Here is a 26,582-nt window from a genome sequence, read left to right on the forward strand (position 1 = left end):
GTTAGGAGCCTGATCAAAGCTGCCCTGAACTTTCTCCTGGGCTCTTTCCTCGCAGGCTAACCTTTCTGCCCATTCCTGTCCAGCCTTTGTTGCATCTCCATTTGCATAATTTCCTTCCGTCCTCCCTCCTCCACATCACCTAGCAATGGATATCAGAACGTTTTTAAGACCTGTAGCCAAACAGCACAACCTTCTAACCCAACATCGGATCCAACGTTCCAAGTATGGACGCTGCTCGTCTCTCAACAGAATGCCTAAAGAAACCATTCAGCAAAAAACAAAGTATTTTTCTTTACCTGTATCAGCACAAAGCTATGGTGGTACAAGAGCAATAGAAAAAAATGTGGAAAATTTCTGCCTCAGTAGCTTAAGCTTGGTGACACTGGGAGAAACAAAGGGGAATGCACTAGGTAGATTTATCCCTAACCAATGCCTCGATGTTTCCTTTCACGGATGCAAGAAGTTAAATTTCTGGCAAAAGCTGTAAAAGCCAGCAGGTATGCTCCTCTGTCCAAGAGGCTCAGAATTTAAACTCAGTGAAGAGTCCTGAAACACACATAAATCCCCGGCATTTCCATCTCTAGCAGAGTAACAATGACATCTCTTAAATGAAGCATCATTCATAACTTGCTGCTTTTTGTACCTCACCTAATTGCACATTACTATGGCAGCAATAACCCTGAACCAAGTTTCATAAAAGATGGCTCATCAGACCATATTCTGGTTTTCCTGTTCAACAGCGAAGAGTTTAAAAAGACACATTTGACACCAAGAACACAGAAAAAAAAAAAGATTATTTAATCAGTCAATAACCTGCCCCTACTTTTTTTTCCCCTTTTCCTGGCACCTTGTACAGACACTGTCGCATGTGAATTTACCTGTTGAGCGCACTGGAAGATTTTGAACCTTGATCCCAAAACTTTTCCGGGGTTCATCTTTCTCCAGAGATGGAAGCAGCTGGGACGCGGGCGCGGGGACTGCCGTCGACTGCACGGACCGTGCCGGGGACTCGTCACTCGAGCTGCTGCTGGAGTCACTGCTGCGGAAGGCACAAGGGAAACGGCAGGTCAGTGCACGGAGACACAAAGGGGTTTTAATTAAAAAGCAAAACGCCCGAGCTGCCGCTGGGTTTTCTGCTCAGACGGCAGCAGGGGAACGGCTGCGGCCGCACCGCGCTGTCCCAGCAGTCAAGGAAATGGAATATGGGTACGATGTCAGCGGCTCCTGTTACGCTCCGTGACACGAGGCAGGGTGGAATTACGGCCAGGCCTGCGTGGGAAGGCTGCAGGGAGGCACAGGGCACGCGAAGCCCCTCGCCTGCCCGCGAAGGAGCAGCACAGCGAGGAGAAGAGCCGGGGCAGATGCACGGGAAGCAGCAAACCCGGCCGGCTGCAGCAGCGGGGTGCGGGGAGTTCGGGCCCAGGAACATCTCCGACAAGTTGTAATTACAGAGCGGGGTTTGTGGCTCACACTGCATGGAGAGCCAATCGAACCCGCCGCCTGTTGACGGTGCCGATCGTTAGATGCTTCGCGGAGGAGTCACAAATACAGAGAATAATGTTATTAGAGCTTGCCCAGTGGGGACACGTCATCTTCTTCAGCGGCTGATTTCTTCCCTGAGGCACGAGGGCTTGTATCACTGCTAAAAATAATTTTGTCTGACATAACCCTGGAGATTCTCCATTACACGAGCAACTTTCTAAAAAATTCCACTGGAATTTCAACTCCGAGCCTGGATGCTGGGGGGGGAGGATCTGCCACGTACAAAAACAACAGGCTTGCTTTTAAATTTGCTTCATTTGCTTGAATTTTTAAGTCTGTCTGTATTGTGTCAGAAATGATAAACAAGTTCATCTTTTTTCCATCTTACATTATTTCACAGACTTGTTACATTCCCTCTTTCCCTTAACCCAACTAACTCTTTCTCTTCTTTTCTCAGGGAAACCATTTCATGTTTTGAATCCTTTTTGTGATTGCATTCTGTGGCTTTTTGAGGCCGTGAACAAGTTAATTTGCTCCTCAGCAAGGCATGCTGCAGTTCAACATTCATCTTTCACCCATTTATCCCCTTCCCTCTGCTCCCCACCCTATGCCTCTGGTACTTCTTTACCACCCCGGGTCCTCATGAAAAGTCAAGCTTTTCTCTACAGCGTTTTGGGAAAAAAAAAGGACAAAACTGGCCCCACGTTCACCAGCCGTTGGTAGTCTCCAGGGGTGACACCACCGCCCCCTGCCACTATGGAACAAACTGGCAAACAGTGGGGAAACTTCTTTTAAAACACAAACACAGTCAGAGGATGTGTATGGAGAGAATCTGAAAATAATTTCCAAACTGAGAGCAGCACCACGTGCTGCACCATTCCCCTGGGGCAGCTAAAACAGATTTTAGGGCTTCCTCGAGCCTCTGCCCCTTTCACATTTTTGCCCGGCACTGCCACCAGCTACGCACTTCTCCAAACATTTCAAATATTCGGCTTTGCTAAGATTGTATCTTTTAAGTAAGTGGCGGCATTGAATTTCTGTTTGAGCAGAGCTTTAAGATGGGAATGGGCTATTTTTAGCCTTTTTATGACGACGTTTAAAATATGGAACAAGCTGTTAAAAGCACAGCACTCCACTTGGGGAGAAGATCGGCTGCGGGTAGCACCGTCAGACGTCCGAGCAGAGAGCCCCGTGCCTCCCCGAGACGACAGCCGAGGAGGGTGAGGAATTCTACAACAACTTCAATTTTATTTTGGGAAGCGGGGACCATGCCGCTAACTTCCACTGCGTGCAGGGAGCTTCAGGGATACGCAATCGAGACTTTCTGAGACATTCCAGAGAAGAAAAAAAAAAATCATGCTTGCTTTATTCAGTTTTCAGGGAGGAGAAAATGGCAGCAAGAACAATTCCCCTTTCTTTCAGGAAAGGCTCGTCACTTTTCCAATTGAAGAAACATGGATATAATCATTCAAGAGGAAGTCAGAGGTTTTCTGCTGTGTGAATAGGAGATTGATGGAAGAGTTAATTGCAGCCGCTGTGTCATACAGTTATAGCACACAGCAGAATGAAAATAAAGCCTCTGACAGGGAGTTATACAGGGTCTCGAAGAGAAAAACAGAACCCCTTGTAACCAGACCAGCTTTAAAAATACACAGAACTAAAATATGTAAGCTGCACGAGGGGATGTTCCCAGAGTATTAAAATCAGGGTATGGCTTCTCCTTTCCCCGTAAGTCACTTTGAAAACCTCTGTCCTTTGCCAACCCGTGGAAGATAACTTATTAAAAATGCCTCTAGCGAGACTATCTTCTGAAAAACCAGCTAAGGAAATCCTACCGCGGGAACGTTAAGAGACGTGTTAAAACAACAGCTCTGACACCTGCTTCCATTTCAAGCCATCGGCAGCTCTCGGGGCAGGCCGGGAGCATCCCAGGGAGCAGGGCTTTGGGTCTGCCCCGAGCGCGTTCGCCACCGGCACAAGCGCCGGAGCCGCGCGGCAATTGCTCGCGCTCTGGCACCCAGCCTTTTCCCAACACGGGAAAACCTGCTCTTCAACATCCATGTAAACTCAGCGGAGCAGAATGCCAGCACGCAGCAAAACTAATCTCCTGAGCTGTCACAACACACACATTTCACAGAGAGGGAGTCTGTGCTGGGAATTTGCTTTTTTAAACATCTTAGGCTTACAGCCTCATTTGCCTTTTAGGAGGTTTCAGGGTTTTCTTGTGACGTATGCTAATTTGTGAAGAACTGGAAGTTTAAGCAGAAGGATTTCAGACGCTCTCTCGTCGAGCTCAGATATGCGCAAAGCTTCAAAAATGAGTCTCGCTCCGGCTTTTATCGTGGCATCACAGCGATGCAAAATAGAGGGTTTTGATTTCACCGTCAGCAAAATCAGATGGAAAGCGGAGCTAAAAGGAGATGACTCTTACTGCAGCGAGGAGGCAGACGTGGAGCCCTTCCCTTACACACGCACCCTACTACCAGCGTAGTTTACGAGCCCTTTTAAAACATTAATCTGCCTTCCATAATTGTGTTTTACAAGTATTTAGGATGCCTGTGATCTTACTCACCACATTTATCTACACATCTATTTTCTAATCACATAAAGTCGATTAATTATCCACTGCTCCGGTTTTATCCCTATGGGTAGCACCCCAGAGACTCCAAGGGCGAGAATCCAGCACTGGGTTCACATCACACAAATGAGCCCCAAATTCCCCCGATTTCAGCCCCTGGCACACCGCAGCCCATCGAGCACACAAACCTCTCCTTCTCTCTCTCATAACTGCAGAGATGACATTTCAGACCCTGGTGCACGCACCCTATAGAAGCAGGTCTCGTTTCCACAGAAATATCTCATTTTCAAGTAATTGCATTTTGCAGTTCTAACTGACGACGAAGTTATGCTCTATTTATGTATGAAAAATGAAAGCGCTCGAGCAAAGCATACAAAGCGAGCCGCTCCCTTTGTTCCCCAGCAAAAAGGAGATAAAAGAGCGGCTCCAAACCAGTCGATGTAACAGGATACCTGCTGCTTTTCGTCAATGGCAGGCTGCACTCAATCAAGGGATCCCACAACCTGCCAGACCCTTTTGCAATTTTAAAATGTGGGACAATTGTCATTTCTGGGGATTGATTCGAGAGCTGTGAGTCAGCGGTAGCCCCGGTGACGACCCTCGTTACGGCAAGCAGGAAACACCGCGGCCTTGGTGGAAAACGACGCAGGAAGAAGCAGGCAACACGCTGCCAAACTCCAGGTTTTAAGGAAAAAACAAAAAACAACAAAAACCAGCTGCCATTGTCAGAGCAAGTTAAAAACCAAGCCACCTAAAATCGCTGGGAAGCCTTTTCTTTTTTCAGGGAGAACATGTGCCAAATTTCAGGAGGAAAAAAGTAAAAATGAAATGCTTGTGTTTTTTTTTTTTAATAGCTCCCCTCAAAAAATGCGTAACCAGAACTGGTGAAGGATCCAGAATTCTTTTACAGAAAATATTCAGAGCGATTATTTTTTTTCTGCCAGAACTAACTGGAATCAGGAACACTGCCTAGATCAGCTATGATTCAATACCCTGTCAAAATAATCTCCAAGTACAGATTATCTCCTAGAAAGATCTATTAAGGACAACAGCACAGGCCAACCTTCCCCGGCGCGAGTTATTCACACGGCTGATGTCAGCAGCAGATTCCCAAGTCTAGTCAGGAAATCCAAAGTTAACGTACAGTAATCTCGGAACAGAAATAACAGGAACCCTTCTTCTCGACCCTCCCTTCTCAGATCCCAGCGAAGCCACGGGAGATGATCCGCATGCAAAAGCCATCAGCTGCGAGGTGCTGTACGCTGATCGGCTCTATCCAGGAGACACAAATCCTTGGGGTGTTTTTTCACATTGTCAACGGGCTTCAGAAACAAGCTGCCAGATAAGATTTCTTGGACACAACACGGTCAGCTCTGGGAAAACTGTGCCAGAGAAATGGTAAAAGAATCCTGACTGCATAATTTGAAAGTTTGGAAAAAGAATTTGAAAAATCTGTTTATTGGCAGCCAACATCCAGCAAAAGTTATCAATGCTAACTGAAAGAAAACCATTAGAAAACATTAGAGTGTCATACAGCATTCTAGCTGTAGATTAAAGGACCCCTGCCCATGAAACTGGATTCTCTTCTGGATGAAAAAGGGTATATTGAAATAATAGATGTACAGGTCCATTACAGGCTGCTATTGCTGCCACACTACCTAACACTGCACCAATCTAAAAATACATTCGATGAGAATTTCCCACATTCTCTGCACACGTGTGCAAAAAAAAAAAAAAAAGCCAAATACCAAGTAACCCATACCCACAAAAATCAAACTACTCCCCACCCCTAAAAAGAAATCAGAAGAAGCAGGTCATTCAGCTATTCTGAATTTGTCGTCTTCTGGCTGGTCGCTTCAGACCACTTCTGCTGATGCTGAATTTTGCCTGAAGACCCTCAAAACATTAAGGGTTCTCTTTGAGCATCCTTCCAGCGAGCACATCCCCTGTAACCCAGGGGAGCTCAGAGCCCAGCTTACTGAGGATCCGGGTGGCTGCTTGGCCATGTTCGGGGACAAATGGCCTCGGGGGGACCCTGGGTGGGCATCCCTCTGCCAGAGCCCATGCACTGCGCTCCAGCACCGCCCCGAAGCCACCTGTGAGCAGCAGGCAGTGGTTCTGTGCGGCCACACCACCACCACCCCCAGTCTGCATCAGCGGGTTTGTGAGAAAAAAGCACTTCTCAAATCTGCGGCAATGAATGCAGGTGTGCTTTTGTCCGAGCTAAAAGGAGCTGCTGAACCTGGGTGAAAGTCATCAGAAAAGGGAGCCCAACATCCCCGGGTTGTTTGTACTGAGCGATCAGGGGGTAAGGAGTCGTTACCACGCTGCAGGCTGGCAGCTCAGCGGGCTCACCCACGTGTGCATACCACAATGAGCTTGAACCCTGCTTTTCCATCTCATAACAAAGATTTACCTCTTCACGTAAGCGTCAGAGCAGACTCCGGCTGCCTGGCATGCAAGGGCAGAGAAGGTGAGCTGGGAACAGAGCCACACTGACGTCCTCCCCGCCAGCTGCCCCGCGCCCCTCGCCCCAGCCTCCAGTACCTTCAGCCTGGGTGCTGCAGCTCACCGGGACGCGGTGGCCTGACATTCTTGGCATCGTTTCAAGCCACTGAAAGCTTTCCACCCAAGGAACTTTGGTTTGTACACGTCATGCATGCATCCTCAGAAGTATTTAACAACACACAACTGTGATAAAACAACCTACCGAGGGGAGAAGAAAAAAAAAAAAAAAAAAAAAGCCCTACTCCGCATAAGCAGAAAACAGTCATGAAAAATTAGTGCTCAGCAGATAAAAAAATATTTACTGCTCTGGGGAAAGATCATTAAATACTGCAGACGAATGCAATTAGGACGTCCTCTTTCCCTTAACTTTTTCTGCCTTACCACACCCAGAAAGGAGACTTGAGAAATCTCCTGCTGGGCTGGAATCCTGAATCGACAGAAACGAAACGATGTTTAAAGGCCATGGGAAAGTAGCACAGCCATGACAACTCTGGATGGTTGAGCCAGCCAAATAACGCAGGCTGTTGACAGTGGTTTTTCAGTCTTTGACCAGTAAGCTTTTAAGGTAGAGTCTCCAGGTAATATTTACCGTATTTTTAATCCAAATCAAGCGATTGGCTTTTTAAGAGCCCATTACAATTTCCAGGACAGGCCGTAGGAATATTTACTTCAGCCATTTTATCTTCATGTCTAACAGACACCTGAACTTCGGCGAGGAACAGCGTGCTGAAATCAACCGTGGAAAAGGCACGGATGTCGCTCAGAAAGCTGGAGAGGACTTCGGGAAGCCCTCCGGCCCCAGAACCGTCCTTCCCCTGCAACCACGTGCTTTGAGAGCCTGGAGACAGCCACAGGGTCCTTTTGGTTCCTCACTGCAGCTAAATAGTCTGCTGATTACAATCACTGAAATACATATGCTGGTATTAATCCATGTCAGGCTGATAGTTGTGCCCAGCTCACCGCTGGTGTTGCTCCTTCACCTACCTCCCTCTGGCCCCGGGTACGATGAACTTTGTACGGCCAACAATAAAAAGGCTAACCTGGAAAAAACGCGCAGGACGAACCTATCGGCCTATCTGCCTCGGCTCGGGCACCACGGCAGCTCGGCACCACTGGACAAGCTCCCCGTGCTGGCTTTCAGCTCTAGCCACCACCTCGGGACACGCAGGTCTCCTGGGAGCGGCAGGAGAGCTCTCGAGCAAAAATGAAACCCCCGAAAGCCAGAGGAAATGCTTTCTCAGCGAACGGCCACAGCCACAGAGCTCGCTGCTGGGAAGCCATCGGGGCCTGGAGGGCACAGTACAAAGCCGCTCTCCGCCGAAGCGTTCCCACAATTAAATCTCCACCAGTGCAAACCCAAGAGTGGGTGTGAGAACGCGCGAGCCCGAGGAGCCTCTGTTTGCTACCATCACCTTCACGAGGGAAGCCTTGGGCCAAGGCCCAGCACCCGCTCGTGCATCGCGCAGACGTGTGCTTACACCACGGCTGCCCTGACGGGTTTTTTAATGCAACTTTCCCAAATCTGGTCGGAGCAGACGGGAACGGCCCCGCCAGCACTGCGAACCTGCCATCGCAGCGGCTTTGGAGGACACCGGAGGGGCAGAGCTCACCACCACGGCCGAGGAACAGCTTGCATGGGCTGGAAGAAAAATTGCCCTCAGCCCTTCGGGCCAAGTTACCGTAACGCTGTTCAAGTCAACAACTTTTGCCAGCTATCTGTAGACATCTAAATTAATATTTTGCAACCACCAGAGCGTATTAAAGCTTTCAAAAAACATTCGAGTTCGAGGCAGATGTGAGGTAGGTATGTCTTAACACCCCTGCATTGCAGATGGAAAAATAAGGTAAGCAGAGGCCCAGGGCTTTGCCCAAGGTCGTTGGGTGAGTCACCGGGAGAGCAGCTTGAGGAACTCGATCTCCTGGCTCAGAGGAGGCCAAATCTTTTCAAAACACTGAGAAAGCAACATTGGAAGGCGGTTTCCTAAACAACAACTGCACTGCTTTCATGAAGACATCTGGTAAACACCTTAAAAAGAAAAATCTACTCTACCTCTCTACCCCGTGCTAGTATGTTACTACTTGCTTACTCCAGGAGTACAGAGCAGCTCGACAAGCACTGGCAACTGATTTCCTGGGAATGAACAGCCTCAGCCACCCCAACACCGGCGAGCAGCACACGGAGCACCGGCTGGCATCCTCGGCAGCAAAGCCTATCCCTACATCAGCAGAAAATCACAAAGCACGGCTCTCCCCGTGCCACGGGGCCAGCGGAGCCTCATGGGGGCACGGCAGGCAGACACAGGGACCCCCGTCTCCAGCAGCCCATCCGGGGGGGCTGGAAAGCATTGTCGTGCCTTCAGCGAGCCCTGGCACCGCCAGCTGCCCCACGCTCACCCCACGCCGCCAAACACCCATCACCGCCCACCGAAACTCCCGTTTGCTGGGGTCCGGAGCAGTTTGGAAATCGAGCGTCCTCTGGTATAAACAGATGTAATTGTTCTTCAGATGGGAGTTGCAATGAAAGCCATGCCAAGATACACAGCTGATAAACAATGCCTCTTAAGTAAAATTGGGAACACGCAAAGCTTAATATAGAAGTTCCATTTCCAACAGCAACGCCGTGGAAGTTTAGTACTTCTAAAAACGGTCACCATTGTCCAAAGAGTGAAAATGGAAAAGAAACGGACAACGCGGCACTGCTTCTCCATCAGAAATACATACGTACACTAAGGGTGGTTTTGAAACAGTTTCTGTTGCCTTATATCTCATCTGGGCTTACAAAGAAATGCCAACCAGATGAAAGGAAGAATAATCTTGGAGGCTTTATTTTATTATTATTTTTTTTTAATCTTTTTTTTAGACCAAATGCAGCAACTGGACAGGGCACAGGGTGCTGTTGTGAGCACTTTGTAAATCCAGAATGGTAACTGTGATTCCCACGTAAAGGATGACTTAAAATGGAAGGCCTGGGAAAATGATGTCGCTTCTGTGATCTCAGGCAGCATACAATATAAAAGAGAAGACATTTGATGAGTTGTATGTTAAGGATTAATTTGCCATTTAAAAATGCAAGAACAGATGGATCTCTTGGCTTGGACTATATTTGGGAATTACTTCATTTTCTGCCCACATGCAAATAAAAATAAAACTAGAAGTAGAACTTTCAGCGAAATTTCTCATGGGTAGAAAACACGAGCCACAAAATTAAAGAAATCACAGTCTTTGTCTGGAACAGGTGAAGTGCTATAGCCTAGTACCATGTTGGTGGGGAAAATGTGTCTTTGCATCTGTCAAGCAACCACACAGTAATGCCAGCCCCAAACACTCACAAACCTAAGCCAGAGTCACGTGGCGGCGCAGTCCTACAGTTTCTCTCACACAAGCAACTCCTGAAAGAGCCCCTTTTGTAACTTAATTCAGCGATATTTGTTAGTGATTGAACCTCTGCATGGTTGGGAGACCAGGCATCGTGCAAGGCACTTTTTTGCTGACTGTCACATGCAGAGGTACATCCTGCCCCCTCCCCTAAAAGCCTAGGGCAGTCCTATCGCGTTAACTGGGACTGTAAAGCAAGGGTGAGGACTTCAATATTTGTGGGAAAAAATGCCAAAGTAAGGAAAAACGCAAAAGGGAGACACCTTACCCTTAGTCCTCCCAGGCACCCGCCCCATGCCATTCCACCTGTGCCCTGCACACCGTGTGGGCTCCGCAGGCAGGAGCGGTGCAAGGCGGTGTGGCGGCTCCGCCGGGACCGGCAGGGAAGTCCTTTGGTCCCCCAGGGGATTCCCACGGGTAAAGTCGAGGTGCCCCACCTGCCTGCTGTCAGTACAGGGCTTATGGAGACCAGGCTTCAAAACCTCCAAACTGTAGGACAGCCAGGAATGGTCTGCAAGCCTCACAGAGAGTGTTTAATTAAACTGCTTCATTTTTTTTCCCCCACGTGTTTTTTTTAAAGCTACAGGGGAACTGAACATTTAAAAGCAAAACCAACAAAAACTGCTTCTGAATAAACTCTTAGATAGCATCTATTTGTTTCTCCTGTAACTGTATGACAAGCCATCCTTCGCTTCCCTCTGCCTCCAAACAAACAAAACTTACAAGCCAGCATCAGCTCAGCAAAGCACTGACGAGCATCGGACATCCCCAGCGTGTTCCCAGACACAGCTCTGCACACATTTAGAAAGTGAAGAGGAACAGAAAATTTGCACTAACCTGATAGCTTCCTTTCTTTGACTATTCATCCTTCACAATCCAGACAACAGGACATGCCAGGCAGTAAACAAACATTTTAGGGAGGGACTAACTTCAAAGCAACTGTGCAAGGCTGACATAATTTGAGGGTTTGAGATCTTGCAGCAACCTCTTACCAAACGAGGTGTCAGATGATACAAGGAGGTCAAACCTGTAGCAGCCGGTGTAAGTAGGGCACTTTGCACCTCTCAGTCAGCCAAGCCGCACCATTTGTCCGTGGGGACTCGGTGCTGTTCAGGCTTGGGAATTAACCTGCAGGAGGAGAACAATGCTGCTCTTTCACACGTTATCACACGGCGGACTAGAAATGCCTTTGACATTTTATACTCTCAAATGGACGAGAGATAATAAATTATGTTAACGTCCTTATTGCCAGGATCAGCTTGACGTGTACCTTAACTATGCTCCTGACTCCTGAAGTTTGATGACATTTTTTTATTTTTTTGCCCAGGTTTCTGGGCATCTGGAAAATACAAAGCACCTGTGGGAGAAATGATGAAACTGCCCTGAAAACCGCTTCCCTCTCACAAAAAGGATTCTCCAAAAGGCGCACTTGATGCCATCCTCGATTTTTAAGTGTCTTCTAGCAGAAATCATTGCCTTGAGCTACATAGAGGAACTGCACACTGAACTCCAGACATTTTTCAAAGAGAAGTATTTGAAAGGCTCCACATTTCACTTGCGTTTTCAGACAGGGTGTTCGTTTCTAAATCCAGCAGGTCTCAGTAAAGAAAAATCAGGTCTCCCTACTTTTATCACCAGAATCTTGTCAAGAAAGGACTCACAGAGAAGTCTCATTAATGCCAGGAACACTCAAAGGGCTACTTTTGTTCTCATATCAGTTAAGCATTTAATAAATAATGCACGGTTCTCAAATTTTTATTATTACACCATCTACGCAGTACATTTCCCACTTCTTCCTTTTGGAAACCCATCTTTTGCTTCCCTTAAACAAAACAGGCAGTCATATTAAAAATGACATTTTAAAAAATAGGACTATGCCCTGGCACACATAAATTATTTCCCCCTTCATACAATTTTGAAGCCCTCACTTCTCCCAGACCAGGACTTTCCACTCATAAAGGCAGCATTCCCAGCAGACCATGAGGATCTGGAGAGGGCTATCTAATCGCTTGCTGCGAAGCTTTCATGCTTAAAACCCTGATGCCACCATTAGTGGTTTGGGCATTAGCAGAGTCACAGACTCGATGCTTGGAAGTTGAGGGCACATCTAAGTGCATCAGTTACACAGTTAATTCAATGGGTAACGATCGAGGGGGGATATACTGCTTTTTTCCCTTTAAGGTTTATTTGCCATTAATCCACATCCAGGTCACCTTAGTTTGCACACAGCATGTTCTGCCTGAAGTTGTTTTTAAGGTTAATGCCAAGGTCTCTCAATATGCTTCAAAGAAAGCTGTTTTCAGGCCCTTTATTTTTTAAGGCCAGGAAGGTACTACAGTGCCTGCATCCACACCTCTGGCAGAGCCAAAAAAATTCGCCTTAGGAAAAAACAAATCGCTGCATTTGCATCTCCGACCTTTAAGATGCGAAGGGACACTGCGTCTATGCTTTAATGGAAATAAGTATGACTGAACATAGACGCCGGCTGGATTTTTCCTTTGATCATCATAATGACTGGTATTTCTTCAGGAAGCATTCAATACAGCCTTCCTCTTTTTCTATTCATTCCCCCATGTGAATATTCATTAGAAATTATAAAACTGCTTATTATTCCAAAGGTCTTTACGATGGGAATCCTCTCCCCTACCTTTTGGTGCCTGTAATGCCTGTGCCTCCATCTGAGCTGTCTAGACGCTCTTCATCATCAGTGTAGACGAGCAGGCACTTCTAGACTACGATGCCTCTCATCTATTCTAGCCATGATTCACATCCTAGACTCACTTCTCTCCAAGAAAGAGGAATCTGGACCAGTGACGCAGAGGGAGGTACCCAGCACTGCAGAGCCTATCGCTCTTGGTGGTTTCCCTGTTATGTTTGGCTTTTGGGGGGGTTTTGATTTCCCTTGCTCCTACAGAGTACTGCAGGAAAAGAAGTGGAGGCTGATTCCTTCCTGCCTTTAGCATCCCTCAGACTAAGCCTTGCTTCTGAGAAGTAACACAGGCAGCTTCAACTTCCCTGACCTCAGCTAATTCTTTATTTCCCTCAGCCTACTCAAGATGATTAAGCAAAATACTTGGAAGGAAATCAAAGCCTTAAAAATGCAATTAGAAGTGACCATTTTGTTAATACGCACACGCCACCCCAAAGTCAAACCCCATCTACCAACAAAACCAGCCCTTCCTCGGGCCTCAGCACACCCCTGAGAAGGAAATCCAGGCTCCCACGGTGTGCACAGGCTCCAGGAAACGTGCAGCACGAAACTCATGAGGACGAGGTCTCCCGCAATGCCTGTGGGAACAAAGCTTTCAGTACGGCCCAGGTTTTGCCCACCATTCCTGAAAACCAGGGTAGAAGACCTGATACCATCAACCATCACACCAGACTCCAGCTCCTGCAGACCTGCTACTGCCTACCAGTGATTTGGAAATGTCATTTTTTGTAACACGGCAAGTTTTCCTCCCCAGCAGAGGAAGCTGAGGATAAGGAAAGTTCACACAAGGTTCTGGATTCTGCTGCCACCATCCCTGTACTCAACCTCAAATGTGCTAAGCAAAGACTGATCTGATTGCAAGCAGCCTTACAGCATTAAAAATAAAATCTCTTTAATGGGATGCAACATAGTGAAGTCATTTGAGACACTCAAAATAGTTGTCATTGTTATAACACAGAGGTACTTTTGCAGGACCCTCTTCCTTTGCTTCCAGCCCCACACAATGCACTTTTAAGACTCCCAACGTGAAATTAATTTAACGAAAGAGGGTAACCCTTCTCTGCCTTTAGAGAAATGCAATTCACTTGGAAAAAGGCAGCAGCAGCAGATAAACTTCTGGGCCCTGCTGAAGAAACGAAACTTACACACACACACACACACTGACAGACCAGATTTAGATCAACTCCTACTTCTGCAAATTTAGGAAGGGGCTTAATTGCTCTGTTATTTTGAGCCAGCAATTAACAGTTATTATTGGGACCGCTGGGGGAGGGGGAGGGGGGGGTATTAATTGCAGCAAAACGTCCACAGTTCTCTGGCAGCATGCAAAACCACATTTGAACACAACGATGTGAACACGTTTAAGGATTTTATTACACAGGAAGAATTCCAGCGGGTGTTTCAAGATGTTTGTTGTGTTTTTTGTTTTTTTTGCCACTGCGTCCCACCCACCCACCCCACTGCACAGGGGTCCTGTCACAGAGCGGGGCAAGAGCCTCGGGTGGCCGAATTTTGGGGCCAGAAGCCACCCGCAGCGGCAGGGCCGGGCGCGCGGCCCCGTCAGGCGAGGCGAGGCGAGGCGGCCCTCGCTCCCTCAGCCCCACAGGCGCCATTTCCATGGCCGGGCGGGAAGCCCGCCCCGGGGGCGGCGCGGCTCGGTGCGGGGCCCGGCCGGCCGCCACCGGCTCAGACCGGTTCTGAGGCACGGCTCAGCCCCCCCCCCCAGCCCCTCCGGCCCCTCACGGCAGCCCCGCGGCCCTGCCAGCGCCCGGTGCTCGGTCCGAGGCCGCGGGGGAGCCCCGCAGCGCGGCACAAAGCGGGCTGAGCTCGGCTCCAGAAACCCGAGACGCTCCCGGGGGCGCCCGAGAGGCCGCTGCCGGTGATACTGAGGCGAGCGGCAACGCCGAAGGACGAAGTGAAACCGCCAGGTAGCTGGTGACAAAACCCCGAGACGCTTTCAGGCAGATTTTTTAATTTTCCGTGATCGGCGCTTCCCTCTGCAGAGGGATCAAAGCAGCGCACGGCTGCGTGCGAACAAAAGGAAAAGATGAGGTGTTTTCGCCTGGCTCTTACTGGGGTTTACGGTTGCCTTTGTGGTATCATAAAAGCAGGCTTTCTACTCCATGGAATTTTTTTTGTTTTGAATCTTAACCCAGTTCTGTTTCCCATACAAACAGGAATGTGCTCAACCCCTGAAGCTTTTCACCCTACTGGAAGAGAGCTCCAAAGTACTCAGGCTATCTCTGCAGCGCCTTTTCCGTACAAAATTTATGTGCCATTATTTAACGGCAGCAAAGGCCACCTCACAGATTATTAAACCAAGACTGAACAGCTGCCTTTAACCTACTTCTCCTTATTTTTCAGCTGTCCCCACCAGAGGCATCTCCCAACCCACTCAAAAACCCGAAATCCCCCCTCCAAGGCCATGATTCATCGCCTGCTGGCAGACAAACTGAGCGGAAAAGAGGAGGTGAAGACAATGGGAGGGAAAGGTCCACATTATGTAATGAAACCAAATTCACTTTCTGCTTTCACTTCAGTTGCTTAAATGCACTGAGAACCCCCCAACAAATAAAGTACATGGGAGCTTCCACGGGAGGGTTCACAGAGCTTGTTTTTCCCATCATTAAAATTCTCTTGGCAGCATTTTTCATCAGTTTATTTCAATATTAAGACACGCAAAATAACACATACGTATTCTGAACTGTAACTCATCGCTCCAGAAAATACTTCATCACAGATTAATCTGATTAAAAAAACACATCTAATTACTTTATGAAAGCCTTGCCCATTCGTCATTAGAACTTTAAGTATAGATGTCACAACCATGGAAAAAATCCATTTTCAGACATCTGTCTGCAACTTCTTACAACAGTTTTAATTCAGCACTTCAAGAATGACTACGCTCTCCTAAATCTTGATGAAACTTTACATCTATGTTGCATTTGCTTTTATAACTCCACAGAAAGCTCCATTTTATGCTATACGCTGTAGCCAATTCTTCATCTAGTAAATCAGTATCCTCCAACATAACATCCTCAACATCAGACAACCGAGTAAGCACCTTAAAAAAAGAGGGCAGAAGGAAATCTCAGGTCACTGAAATGTAACTTACACCCACAAGCACATGCAGTATTCGCAGTTTCATATTCTGGAAACCACCTATAGGAAATCAAATAGTTCTGCCAGGATTTTGTAAATAAGTATAAATTCCATTTCAGCACAGCACTTCACCGTGTGCTCAGCTTTTAAGAGCAAAACGTTCCACTGCTCTCCGTGCCATGTGATTCAATACATTGCTGCAGCAAAGCTTTAAAAATAATCACTAACACATGGAACAGTAAGAAATGTGCAAAGCCATTTGACATTACAAAACTGAAAAAAAATGCACAGAACTTTTTTTAGCTCATTAGAACACCTCGACGAGCAGCCGAAAAAGAGCATTTTCTACAGAATACAGGGGGAGGGGGGATTCTTTCAGGAGGTTGGGCAGGGCACGAGCAAAATCTGGTTTACTTCCTATGGGATTTCATACTTTTCATGCATATTCAGCTTTTTCCATGACACAGTACAAAAAGTATGTTTGCTAATATATCATTTGTGCTGCACGTTCAAATCAACAAAATGGAGAAAGCAATGCTTCTAGTAGCAGTAAATGCAAATACAATTTTCTAGTTTGTTTTTTTTTCCTCTTTCAAGGAGATCGAGAAAACCCAAGCCCCCCTTTCTGGTAACGTGGGGAATGAGAAACCTCACGTGAGAAAACTTCACGGCGCAGGCTGTGTCGCTCGGCCCCATGCGGGTGCCAGGCACAGGGTTCCCGTCGGGCACTTCTCCCATCCCAGCCCAGTGGACGGCTTCCAAGAGGCCACAAAATGCGACAAACAAGAATAACGCTACCAGGCATCCTGAACAATTGGCATTTCTGGAAAGGCCTACACCTACGTTGATTTTGTTTTTGTTTTGTTTTTAGTGGTTCACACATCAAAAAAGATGGAAAGCCCTGCTTCAGAGAGCACGGTTTATTTTGACTGTGTTCTTTCTGGTCTTATCTTCTAAATTACTCCTTTGCAGTTCCCATTACAAATCCCCTATAAATGCCTCTGAATATACATTTAAAATGAAGCTTAGATGAGATCAAATGCAACAAACTCCAAACTTTTATGAAATAAAGGCTTTGTTCATTTTTTTTAAATAATCTGCTGGAGCGTCTTTTCTGACGCTATTAGCCAGGAAAATCTTCACCATTTAATGGAAATCGTATTTACTTTACACAGCTCTTAGAAAACCACAACACAAGGAATGAAGCCCAGACTTCTCCTTTCCTACGAAACTGCTCCTTTTTCACAGGACCTAAGGGATGGCGCCACACAAACAAAATTCCCAGGAGTATTTAACGCCCTGAAGTTTTCACAGGCCCCAACACTTGTCCCCAAAGACTTTGTGGCCATGGGTGGGTGACCCACCTCTCTAGGCAAACACAACGCCTCTCGCCTTTTCCACCAAGAGAAGAGACTCTAGCAACAAAGTTCTTGCACGCAAACAATTACAGAGCAATTCAGTGTGGGAATGAAATGGGGCTGAATGGAATGGAGTAGAGTGGAATACAGTTGGAAGGGACCTCTGAAGACCATCGAGCCCACCTGCCTGACCACTTCAGGGCTAACCAGAAGTTAAAGCACATTATCGAGGGCACTGTCCAAGCATTTCTTGAGCACTGACAGGCTTGGGGCATCAAGCACCTCGCGGGATGGCTGGTTCCAGCCCTTGACCACCCTCATGGCAAAGAAAATTTTCCTGATGAGACTTCTGACTGATAAAGACCTCATTCATTTCTAAGGGTCACAAAATCGACCATTTCCACCTCCACGAGGGGTTCACATATTCACATCGCCAAACTCAAAGTGCGCTAAGAAGAGAAAAAAAAGCCCACTGGTGTTTTGTAAGACTTCAAGGCCAGGTGGGACTTTGTTTTACAAGGTAAAGATATGGTTAAGTGTCTACTGTCATCCATCTTTTTGCTGTGAAACATGTAACACTGCTTTGTGATCCTTCAAAATGAACGGTATCTGGCAGATTCTATTACCTGCTCTACTGAATTTGTTTTATTAATATGACAAAAAATGTTTGTTTCCCTTTCCTCCCAGAGTATCATCCAGTTTTCCATTACTAGAAATACAAATTGCCAAGAAAATGAAATGCTAGAACACAGCAGACAATGCTTATCGTCTGATTAATCTTAAAACTTTGTTCCAGTGGGATAATATTTAGACCTCTAAAATTCAGAACAGTATTTCACCCAGTCTCAACATCCCAACAGTGAAAAAAATATATAAACATCAAGAGTTTCTTGGACTTCCTTCTATCCACTTTGCAAGCACAGAAGCACCAGAACAGTGAAATTTTCCTGTGTTTTTTTTTTTGTTGTTGTTGTTGGTTTTTTTTTGTTTTTTTTTTTTTCCCCTAATGTAATCTTTAATGTAACCAGGCATTCTTTTTCACATCTTCTCTTGGTTTTTGAGATCTCTGAAGTCTCACCAACTTTTAAGCCGTACTAAGTGTGACAATCTCTGACAAAAGGTTGTCTTTATCTAAGTGTTAAGACCTCATGGAAAGCGAGGTGTCGGAAATAAACACATTAAAGCAGCCCAAAAGTCCTCTCCAGTGCTCTGCAGGTGCCTCTCTTTTCACCACCTTTCCAGCCAAGATAGAACCTGGATTTCTGAACACAGGAGAAAACAGTAGCTACAAGGATCACCTCTGCACACCTTCCCCAGTGTCAACCCATCGAACCCTTCTGGTTCATGTTCAAGCACGTTTCAAGCACACGTTCAAGATTTTATGAGAATGATTACCTTGGTTAGTGTTACCAGCGGTAAAATTCCATTCAAAGTGATAACCCAACACCAAGTATTTATTATACTGATACATGTAGTTACTTAATAAATATTTTCAGTTTTGTAAAAGAACGTTTCAGTTTGGAAATGCTTCCAACTCTGGAAACCCTTCTGAAAAGCAGAGCTCCTCACCAAACAGCATAAAACACTCACAGGTACAATGGCAACTTCTCTGTTTCCACTCTTAGAGTGGATCTACCCTCAAAAAGCCAAGTATCTGAGAGGCATTTCAAGATGAATTTTCAAATTACGAAAAGAAATGCAGTGGCTACCTCTACAAGTCTTTTTTTCTCCCGTATATAGTTTATAAAGCCACACAAATGACAGAATTACAGAACTAAGGACATGCATTTATCACTAGGAAACGCATGCTTGGGTTTTTAAAAAATCTTCCAAGTCCACAATTTTTGCTGTGAGGAAATGGGAGGAGAAGGAAAGAAAAACCAACGTATCACTCTTTTAAATGTTAGTGGTAATACGGAATTAACAGGAAACTGGCCAATAATACTGATCATTTCCAAAAATATTTCACAATGTGCCCTGTAAAAAGTAGCTTGACCTTAAGATTCACTTATGCCCGAACATAAGCAAATAAAATAATTACTCCATTCTCCAAGCACGGAGACAGCAGCCAGGGATTCAGCAGGGCCTTGTGTTTGCACATCCCCATTTCGCCTAGCTAGCACCTTACGGACACTACACGAATCCACCGCAGAAAATAATCAACAACGGCAACAGCACTCCCCTCGGATTTGTTTCGTGCCAACTTGGTCTTTTTACTTTTCACGCCAGCTTACTTCTACACCAGTGAACAGTGTACTGCTGCAAAACACCTTCTGTTTCCACAGCCTGGGCTCCCAGTTCCTCGCCGTGTGCCTCAGGAAACAACATCGGCCAAGAGCACAAACCTCACGCACCAGTCACGTTGGGTCGGGCAACGCCACATCAGTCGCAGCCGTGAGTGACCTACCTGTCGCTGCTGGTACTGCTGCTGCTGCTGATGGAGTCACTGCTCGAGGACCGACTCCTCGACCCGCTGCCACTGGGGGAGCGCGCGGGCCTGGACGCTTGGCTGGCCAGCCGCTGCGGGGACTGGGTCCGGGACTGGGACGAATGCGGTGACCGACTCCTGCTGTGCTGGTAATTCCGTTCTGGCCTTCTGCCTCGTACCTCCCGTGTAATATCATCCCTGTAGATATCCCTGTGTACCACACTGGGCAATGTAAACTGCTCCCGGGCCCTAGGTTCGTAACGGGGGTCGTGAGCATCAAAACGGTTTGGACTTCGACTCCGAGAAGTATAATAGAGCCCATGTTGTAAAGTCCGCTCTCGAGGATCTCTATAGTAATCCTGATCGTAATGTCTTGTCCGATCAAATCCTCCCGTCCCCCGTTCATGGTGTCCATAGGCACTATGTTCATAAGCACGCTCCCTGTTATCTGAAGCCCTGCATTTAGGAGGGGGGAAAAATATTTAATCAATCAGAAAGGGGCAAGCACAACTAAAAGCAAATCATGCAAACATTCACTTCAGCACTGAATTTATTTTTGCAACTGCTTCTCCACTAAACAGCGATAACCTATCAAGCAAACACTGACAAACTTAAAACATTTTACTTGACTCTAAAGTTATATTCATATACAATAAAGCTGAGCAATCATTTTGTTTTAAACACGTATTAGGCTTTCATGACCAGCACCTTGCCTGCACAGAACAAAATACTGCCTTCTAGTGCAGACTCCTCCTTTAAATTGCAGTGAGGTTTTTTGTTTGCTTGTTTTCTTTTAAATGCAGTAAACAAGGAAAACTTAATGTTTTAACATCACAATAAGCAATTGTTTTCTATTTTTGCTTCAGAAATTTTTCTTCAATTTCATAATTACTGGAGCTATTGTAATTATCCTTCTGCAAAAACGGCATCATAAATTGGGCTGTAGCCATGAAAGCCTCAGTGCAAAGCATAACCTAGAGGTAAGAAGCTGCTTTCAAAAGGGGTAGTATTACCCACACAGAAGCCCAGAAAATTAGGGGTTTTCTTGTTGCTGTTCTAAAATATTTCATCCTCTCAGGGGGGATTTTGCTTTTTATCAGAGAACTACGCTCAACTCTTGTTAAAGCTGCATACCCTAAATAAACATCCTGGTTACTGATGTCAGAATACTTAAATTGCAAGTATTCGTAACTCCTAAAAAAGATGCAGGCCTGGAAAATATACTAAAACCCTATATAAAAAGAGTATAAATTAAGTTTTTCACTAGGTGTTTGCTGAGACTGCTATTGTTACTGCAATCACAGAATTTGTTATCTTTATAGGCACGCTAGTTTGAAGTAGCTATGACCCATTTTGTTTTAGTATTTCAAACATTTTGTATGTCAATTAAGGAAAGCTCTATGTTCTAAGAATGTTAGTGTGATCTCTCAAATAAAGATATAGCAAAACTGACAGATAAAGTTAAAGGAACATTACGTATGGTTTAGTAGTCTAATTTAGACAAATACCAGGACGGTATGTCTAAGTTACCTCCACAAAATGAAAGATCAAGAATGATTACGTTGAGCGTTTAAGAAATACTTGCAAAATTCTAAATATGTCAGGGTAACCAAAGTTAATTTAAAAATTTAATTATCCATCTCATGAAGGACATTTCAACCTTTTCCTCAGCCTTCTCAGATTCTTCCTTCAGAATCAATTATTAGTCACTTCGGTCCCCTGAATCCTAATAACCCAATTCCTCCTTGTACTTCCTCCGCCTCTCCTGCATCACGGGTCTGCCTTCCATTTAAAATGGCAGAAATATTTCAGATATCTTTTATAAACTCGAAATCAGATTTGAATCTTTTTTGATTAGCATCTCGGGAAGTTCAATTCCTTCCCCAATGAATCACTAGATCCTTAATCCTCTAAATATATTCACCCTCTGCTGTTCAATTATAACTCATTTTCAGGCTTTCTGCAGAACTCATGTCTCGCCTGCATTTTTTTTTTCTCAGAAATTATATGTAACAAACTACCTAACCAGTGCAATAGAAAATTTCATTAACGTATATACGTGCTTAAAATTCATTGTTGCCTCATCTCCTGCTCACAACAACGATGTTTTTAAAGATATTTCAGGGTCTAGAACAGAAACATGTCTCTTTTCTCCCCCTTTTGAAGGACCAGGATCAACATTTTTATAAATGATTGCATTTAGCATCCTACAAAGTGTTAATCAGTGAAAGCTGATTTAATCAGGTAAGAGAAAAAGCAGTATTTTCTAAAGGGTTACTGCTATAGCTGACATAAAAGAACAAAGTCCTTATCCATGAGAAGGACACAGAAGACAGACAGAGGAGCTAGCAGAGCTGAAAATCTAATGGCTACAGTGCTTTTTTGATTTATCTATTAGTACTAAGTGCTACTGGAGTTAGTGGAAAGAGAGGGTTTGACTTGGGTTAGGAGAGGGGCTAATATACACAGGGCAGGACATACCAACCTTTTCCAAGTGTGGAAACACGACCTATATTCCCAATTAAATCTAGGGAGAGAATTGTGAACATAACTTCCCCAATTTTGGCCCCTCTTATAGGGGTAATCCACCTTCTTAATGGGCAAGGGTGTCAAATGATATTTTAGATGAACCAACAAGAAAAAAAAAATCTTAGTGACAAGACAAAAAAAAAATCCACTGGAAGCAAGTAGTCCCAGACTGAAACCATAACTCTGAAACCCCCAGACTTCTTTCTTGAGACAGAAGGCACTTAAATAGATCCATTATTTTAATTTCCAGCCCTATGACTGAATCAAGCAGCTGGTAGTTCACCCAACGCACGAGGGCACTCATCGCTGTTGGCCAGCAGGCATCCTCTATCCGCCTTTGTAACCATCCAGCCCAGTCATTTTTGATTGGTGTATCCACAAACTGATTATTAGCGCCACGTCCTTAAAAACTAAAGTACGTTTAATGTGGAGCAGCAAAGAGCTTTTTAAGAGACTAGATAGTAATCCACTCCCCATGGCTACTGACGTCTTGATTGTACACCATCCAATAAATTCAAGGCAGTAGTTCTTATCCCAGCATTAAAAAATATATATAATTTCCAAAATTTAGTAATGTCCATCAGCTCTTTTTGTCAATACCATCAGAAAGAATAATCCCAATAACTTGGAAATGATGTAGATCCAAAATGGAAACATCACAAGCTGCCTTCGGTCTTCTCCATCCGAGCGTTATTTCCATGGCTAAGTGTTGTTTGTAGAATCCAAGGGACTGTATCATTAAATTCTACTAGGAAATTTTTGGTGACAATCCAATTAACATATAAACTGCGTATAGTGAGAACTGAGAACTAGGCATCAAGCTTTCACAGAATTTTAGGTTCTAGTATTCCGAAGATACTCCATACAGAACTTCACCACATGTTGTAGTAAGATAACTCCATCTGGCAGTAGGGATACATCCGAATAAGGCCTTAATATTATCCAAGAAATGGAATCATTACTTCTAGAAAAGAGTAACTCCAATATCGATGCTGGCCAAAGGAAATCTTCCATCTTAAAACCACCTTATTTCAAGTGTAGATATCCAACCAGCTGCAGAAAACATCCTCTATGGATCCACAAGGTACCAGCCACTGGGATAGAAATCACTTCCGTTTCCAACCCAAAATAGGAAACATAGATAATTCCCAAAATTTTAAATCCATCTGGGGCCCCTTATATACGAGTTTGTGTTTCTCACCATATCAAATACAAAATACCTGCCTAGAGAAACCTTGGAACTTACCCATCAAGTCTCCGCTCATAACGTCCTTCCCGTGCATGAAGTGATGGTGGGGGGCCGTAAGTGGGCCCCCCGCCACCTCCTCTGAACCCAGAAACCTCTCTACTACGAGATGCTATGGAAACTGTATCATCCAATCCCCGAGCAGCACTGGGAATGGTTCCTGGTTCATTATAATCCGTCCGTAGGTCTCTATCTCCCATTTTGTTGACAGAGTTGTGTGCCTTCTGCGCACTTTTGATGTCCACAAAATCCACAAACGCTGCCACTCCGCCTTCCGACCCCCTCTTAGGGAGAATTTTGACACTTTCAACACGTCCATATCTGCAAGAAAAGAAAGGAAAAGAAAAACTATTAATGCAAGCAGAAAAAGACCGTATTTAATAACATTGCCTAGAGAAAAAACAACATCAGTTTCAAACCATTTGCCCTTCACGCATGGCAGGAAAACCAATCTCAAAACACGGCAGAGGCTGGAGGAAGCATTTCCAAAACGGGGGGAAAAAGACAAATGCCCTTTCCAGAATAATTTCAAACCCCCTCACTTTTGGCTAGCCTATCATGCCATCTCCCTTTTTATAACAACAAAGCAACAGCAGCTGAAGAAATAGAAAGGCGTTCGCAATTAGAGCAGCCCTTCTGATTTTTAATCTGACGAGCAAGACATAATTAACACAAAACCGTGTCACAATAAGTAAAAATAAAGACATCCCGAGAATCTTCTTGAGAAAAAAGTGACCTTGACACAGCAACTCCACTGCCCTGCTCTGCATATAACCCATGCCACCAGCCCAGCCCCACACAGGACACTGCAGGAGGTGGCAGGGCACCTCCAACCCTGAGCGCAAGCCGCGGGGTTTCTGCAACGTGGGCACTGCCCGGCCAGCAGCTGCCCAGGAGAAAAAAGGCACCACCTTTGTGCACGTGAGAAAACATGATGTCAAATGTCTCTAAATACTGGCATCGACTCATAGCAGAGAGGATTAATGGAAAGGGAAACAGGGCAGTATTTTAAAAGAGCTTGGAACCACACATCACGTTTTGGTCGTTCTCTCAGCCAGGTTTAGCCAAGCAGGTAAGGGCTTGTGACCTCAGATGTTAATCCATGACAACAAGAGGCAGAAGACGTATTTTGGAATGTACTGGCGAACTGGAAAGGGATACACAAATGAAAAAATAATGAAGAAATATTTGTGAACTGTGTAAAGAACTATTGCAAAATTTTTTCTATTCCCAAAGGCAGCACAATGCCGAACAAATGTAAACAGATCTTAAACAAGAAAAGCTGTTTTCAGCTACAGATGCATGAAAAAAACTAATACAATTGCCCGTCTGATGAGCAAATGCTGTCAGAACCCGCATCTGACTCCAGTTTATGCACGGCTTTCAATATACCTTCATACTTCGTCATTGTTATTGGATGACTAATTCTTAAACACGATTTGAAAACCTGCCTCCTCATTCCAATCCGACCTACTCTACTTCGTATGTGATCTGGATTGGATTTAGGTTTCATTCTTCTCTATTTTCTACTCCACCAAATACGGCACGCTGCTCCTTAAGGGATATATGCGCAAACAAGAGCATCGTTCAAGCCAGCCTAAAAGCTCCTTGTTAGATGCAAAAAGGCAGGGGCACGCATGGGATGCGCTCGTGGCTGTGCACTGCCCAGAGCAGAGCTTGCAGCCCTTGTACTCACGGGTCCAGCACAGTAATGTTCATTCTCAGAGGAGCTTTCTAACCTCTGATACCAAAGTGATGCACTGGTCATTTTTTATTATAACGAAAAACAGCAAGGAACAAATGATGGTCCTGCAGGAAAGGTTCTTCTCCAAGTCTGCACCCTTTTGAGGCTGGGTGAGGTTACCAAATCTTACCTTGAAGGCAAGATTTAGAAAGACCCGGAAGGTAGAGCACGTGTTTCCTAAAATTTTTGCAAGGAAAAAAAAAAAAAAGGGCCTGACTGGATGTAGCACGTGTAACAAGAGAAGCAACAGGAAAGGAAGAAGGGGGAAGGAAAACAGGAAGAGCCCTTTTGAAAAAAAATTAGACTGATTGCCATGAACAAATGAGACAAAAATACAAAAAATAACGAGGTATGTTAGTTACCATCACCTAAGCCCCTTTATCGTGCATTTCAGTGCCAGTTCTCTACAAACAAAAGAAAAGCTGTTGCAATAGGACAGTGCTTTAACTTTGCTTTCCTTTGAGGTTTTTTTTCTAAATGCTGCAGTTACAGAGCTGACTGGTTCGAACATGTACCTTCCTTTTGCTCACTGTTTACACATTTTGTTTCTGGCAATGTGAGTCCACACTTTGTCTACAGTCTTTCTTTAAAAAAAAAAAAAAAAAAAACGTAAATGTCTTAACACTCCTCAAAAAAACTGAAATCCTAATTGACCTCTCTGACTGCAATCACCAGAGCCTACTTAATATGAAGTGCTGCCTGCCAGTTACATCAGAAATGAGCTCTCTGACTGTTCCCACTCACTATCCTGATAATTCTTTTATTCCCTAATTTTGAAATAACAGCACGTACCTGTTATTATAACATACACACAGACAGACCTCACCTATTTTCTTTGGCTGCAGAAGATCCAGAAATGTGCTAAAACATTCAAATATTCAAACTAATGCTGTCCAGGAAGTGTAGAAAATACAGAACGTCAATGTAGTATGCTCCTCATCTACCAGCAAAATCACCCAGCAAACACACACCTCTTGCAGGCAGAGCTCAAATTTTATATTGGGAGAAGCATACTTTGGTTGCCAGCTATTTCAAGGATTAAACAAAAAAAATAAAAATAAAAATAAACTGCTGTGAAATGTGGGACAATGTATTTTTTTTCCCTAAACCAGAAACGGGTGGGGGAGGCTCCTCCTGTATTCCCCTGCAGCCACAGCCCTAAATCACCCTGCTCGGGGCGGGCGCATTAATCCAGCCCCACAAATACACGCCGTGCTCTGGTGTCCTGCACCGTGCCCTTGCCGAGCCCCGGGGATAATCTGTAACAATCGTCTTTGCTGCAAGCCAGGGAGCTGGGAGGGGGGAGGAGAAAGGGAGCAGAAGCAGATGGGGGGACAAGAGAAAACCGAGATGCAGCGAGCCCTAAGCAGGCGAGGCCGGCCGCCGACAGGGAAGGTCCGCGTCCTCCTTGCCCGGCGAGGTCGGTGCCCGGGGACCACACGCATCCTTCGGTGCCGCGCCACTGGGACGAGGACCGCATCGCTCCGCATCCAATCCCCGGGGGAGAGGAGGGGAGATCTGC

The 26,582-nt window shown here is 45.4% G+C and overlaps 1 protein-coding gene across 3 annotated transcripts in view; it reads right to left on the reverse strand.

Moving 5' to 3' along the window:
- SPEN (spen family transcriptional repressor) overlaps positions 1-26,582 on the reverse strand; it is a 65,738-nt gene that overhangs the window by 25,057 nt on the left and 14,099 nt on the right. For all 3 annotated transcript variants that reach the window (XM_082777141.1, XM_082777140.1, XM_082777139.1), the window contains exons 2-4: positions 23,317-23,637; positions 19,521-19,997; positions 879-1,039 (exon numbers count right to left, since the gene is read on the reverse strand). In XM_082777141.1, coding sequence (XP_082633267.1) covers positions 879-1,039; positions 19,521-19,997; positions 23,317-23,637 — 959 coding nt within the window. The remainder of the gene's footprint in view (positions 1-878; positions 1,040-19,520; positions 19,998-23,316; positions 23,638-26,582) is intronic.

This window comes from Aythya marila (genome assembly GCF_965140915.1).
Source record: "Aythya marila genome assembly, chromosome: 21".
Lineage (NCBI taxonomy): Eukaryota > Metazoa > Chordata > Aves > Anseriformes > Anatidae > Aythya > Aythya marila.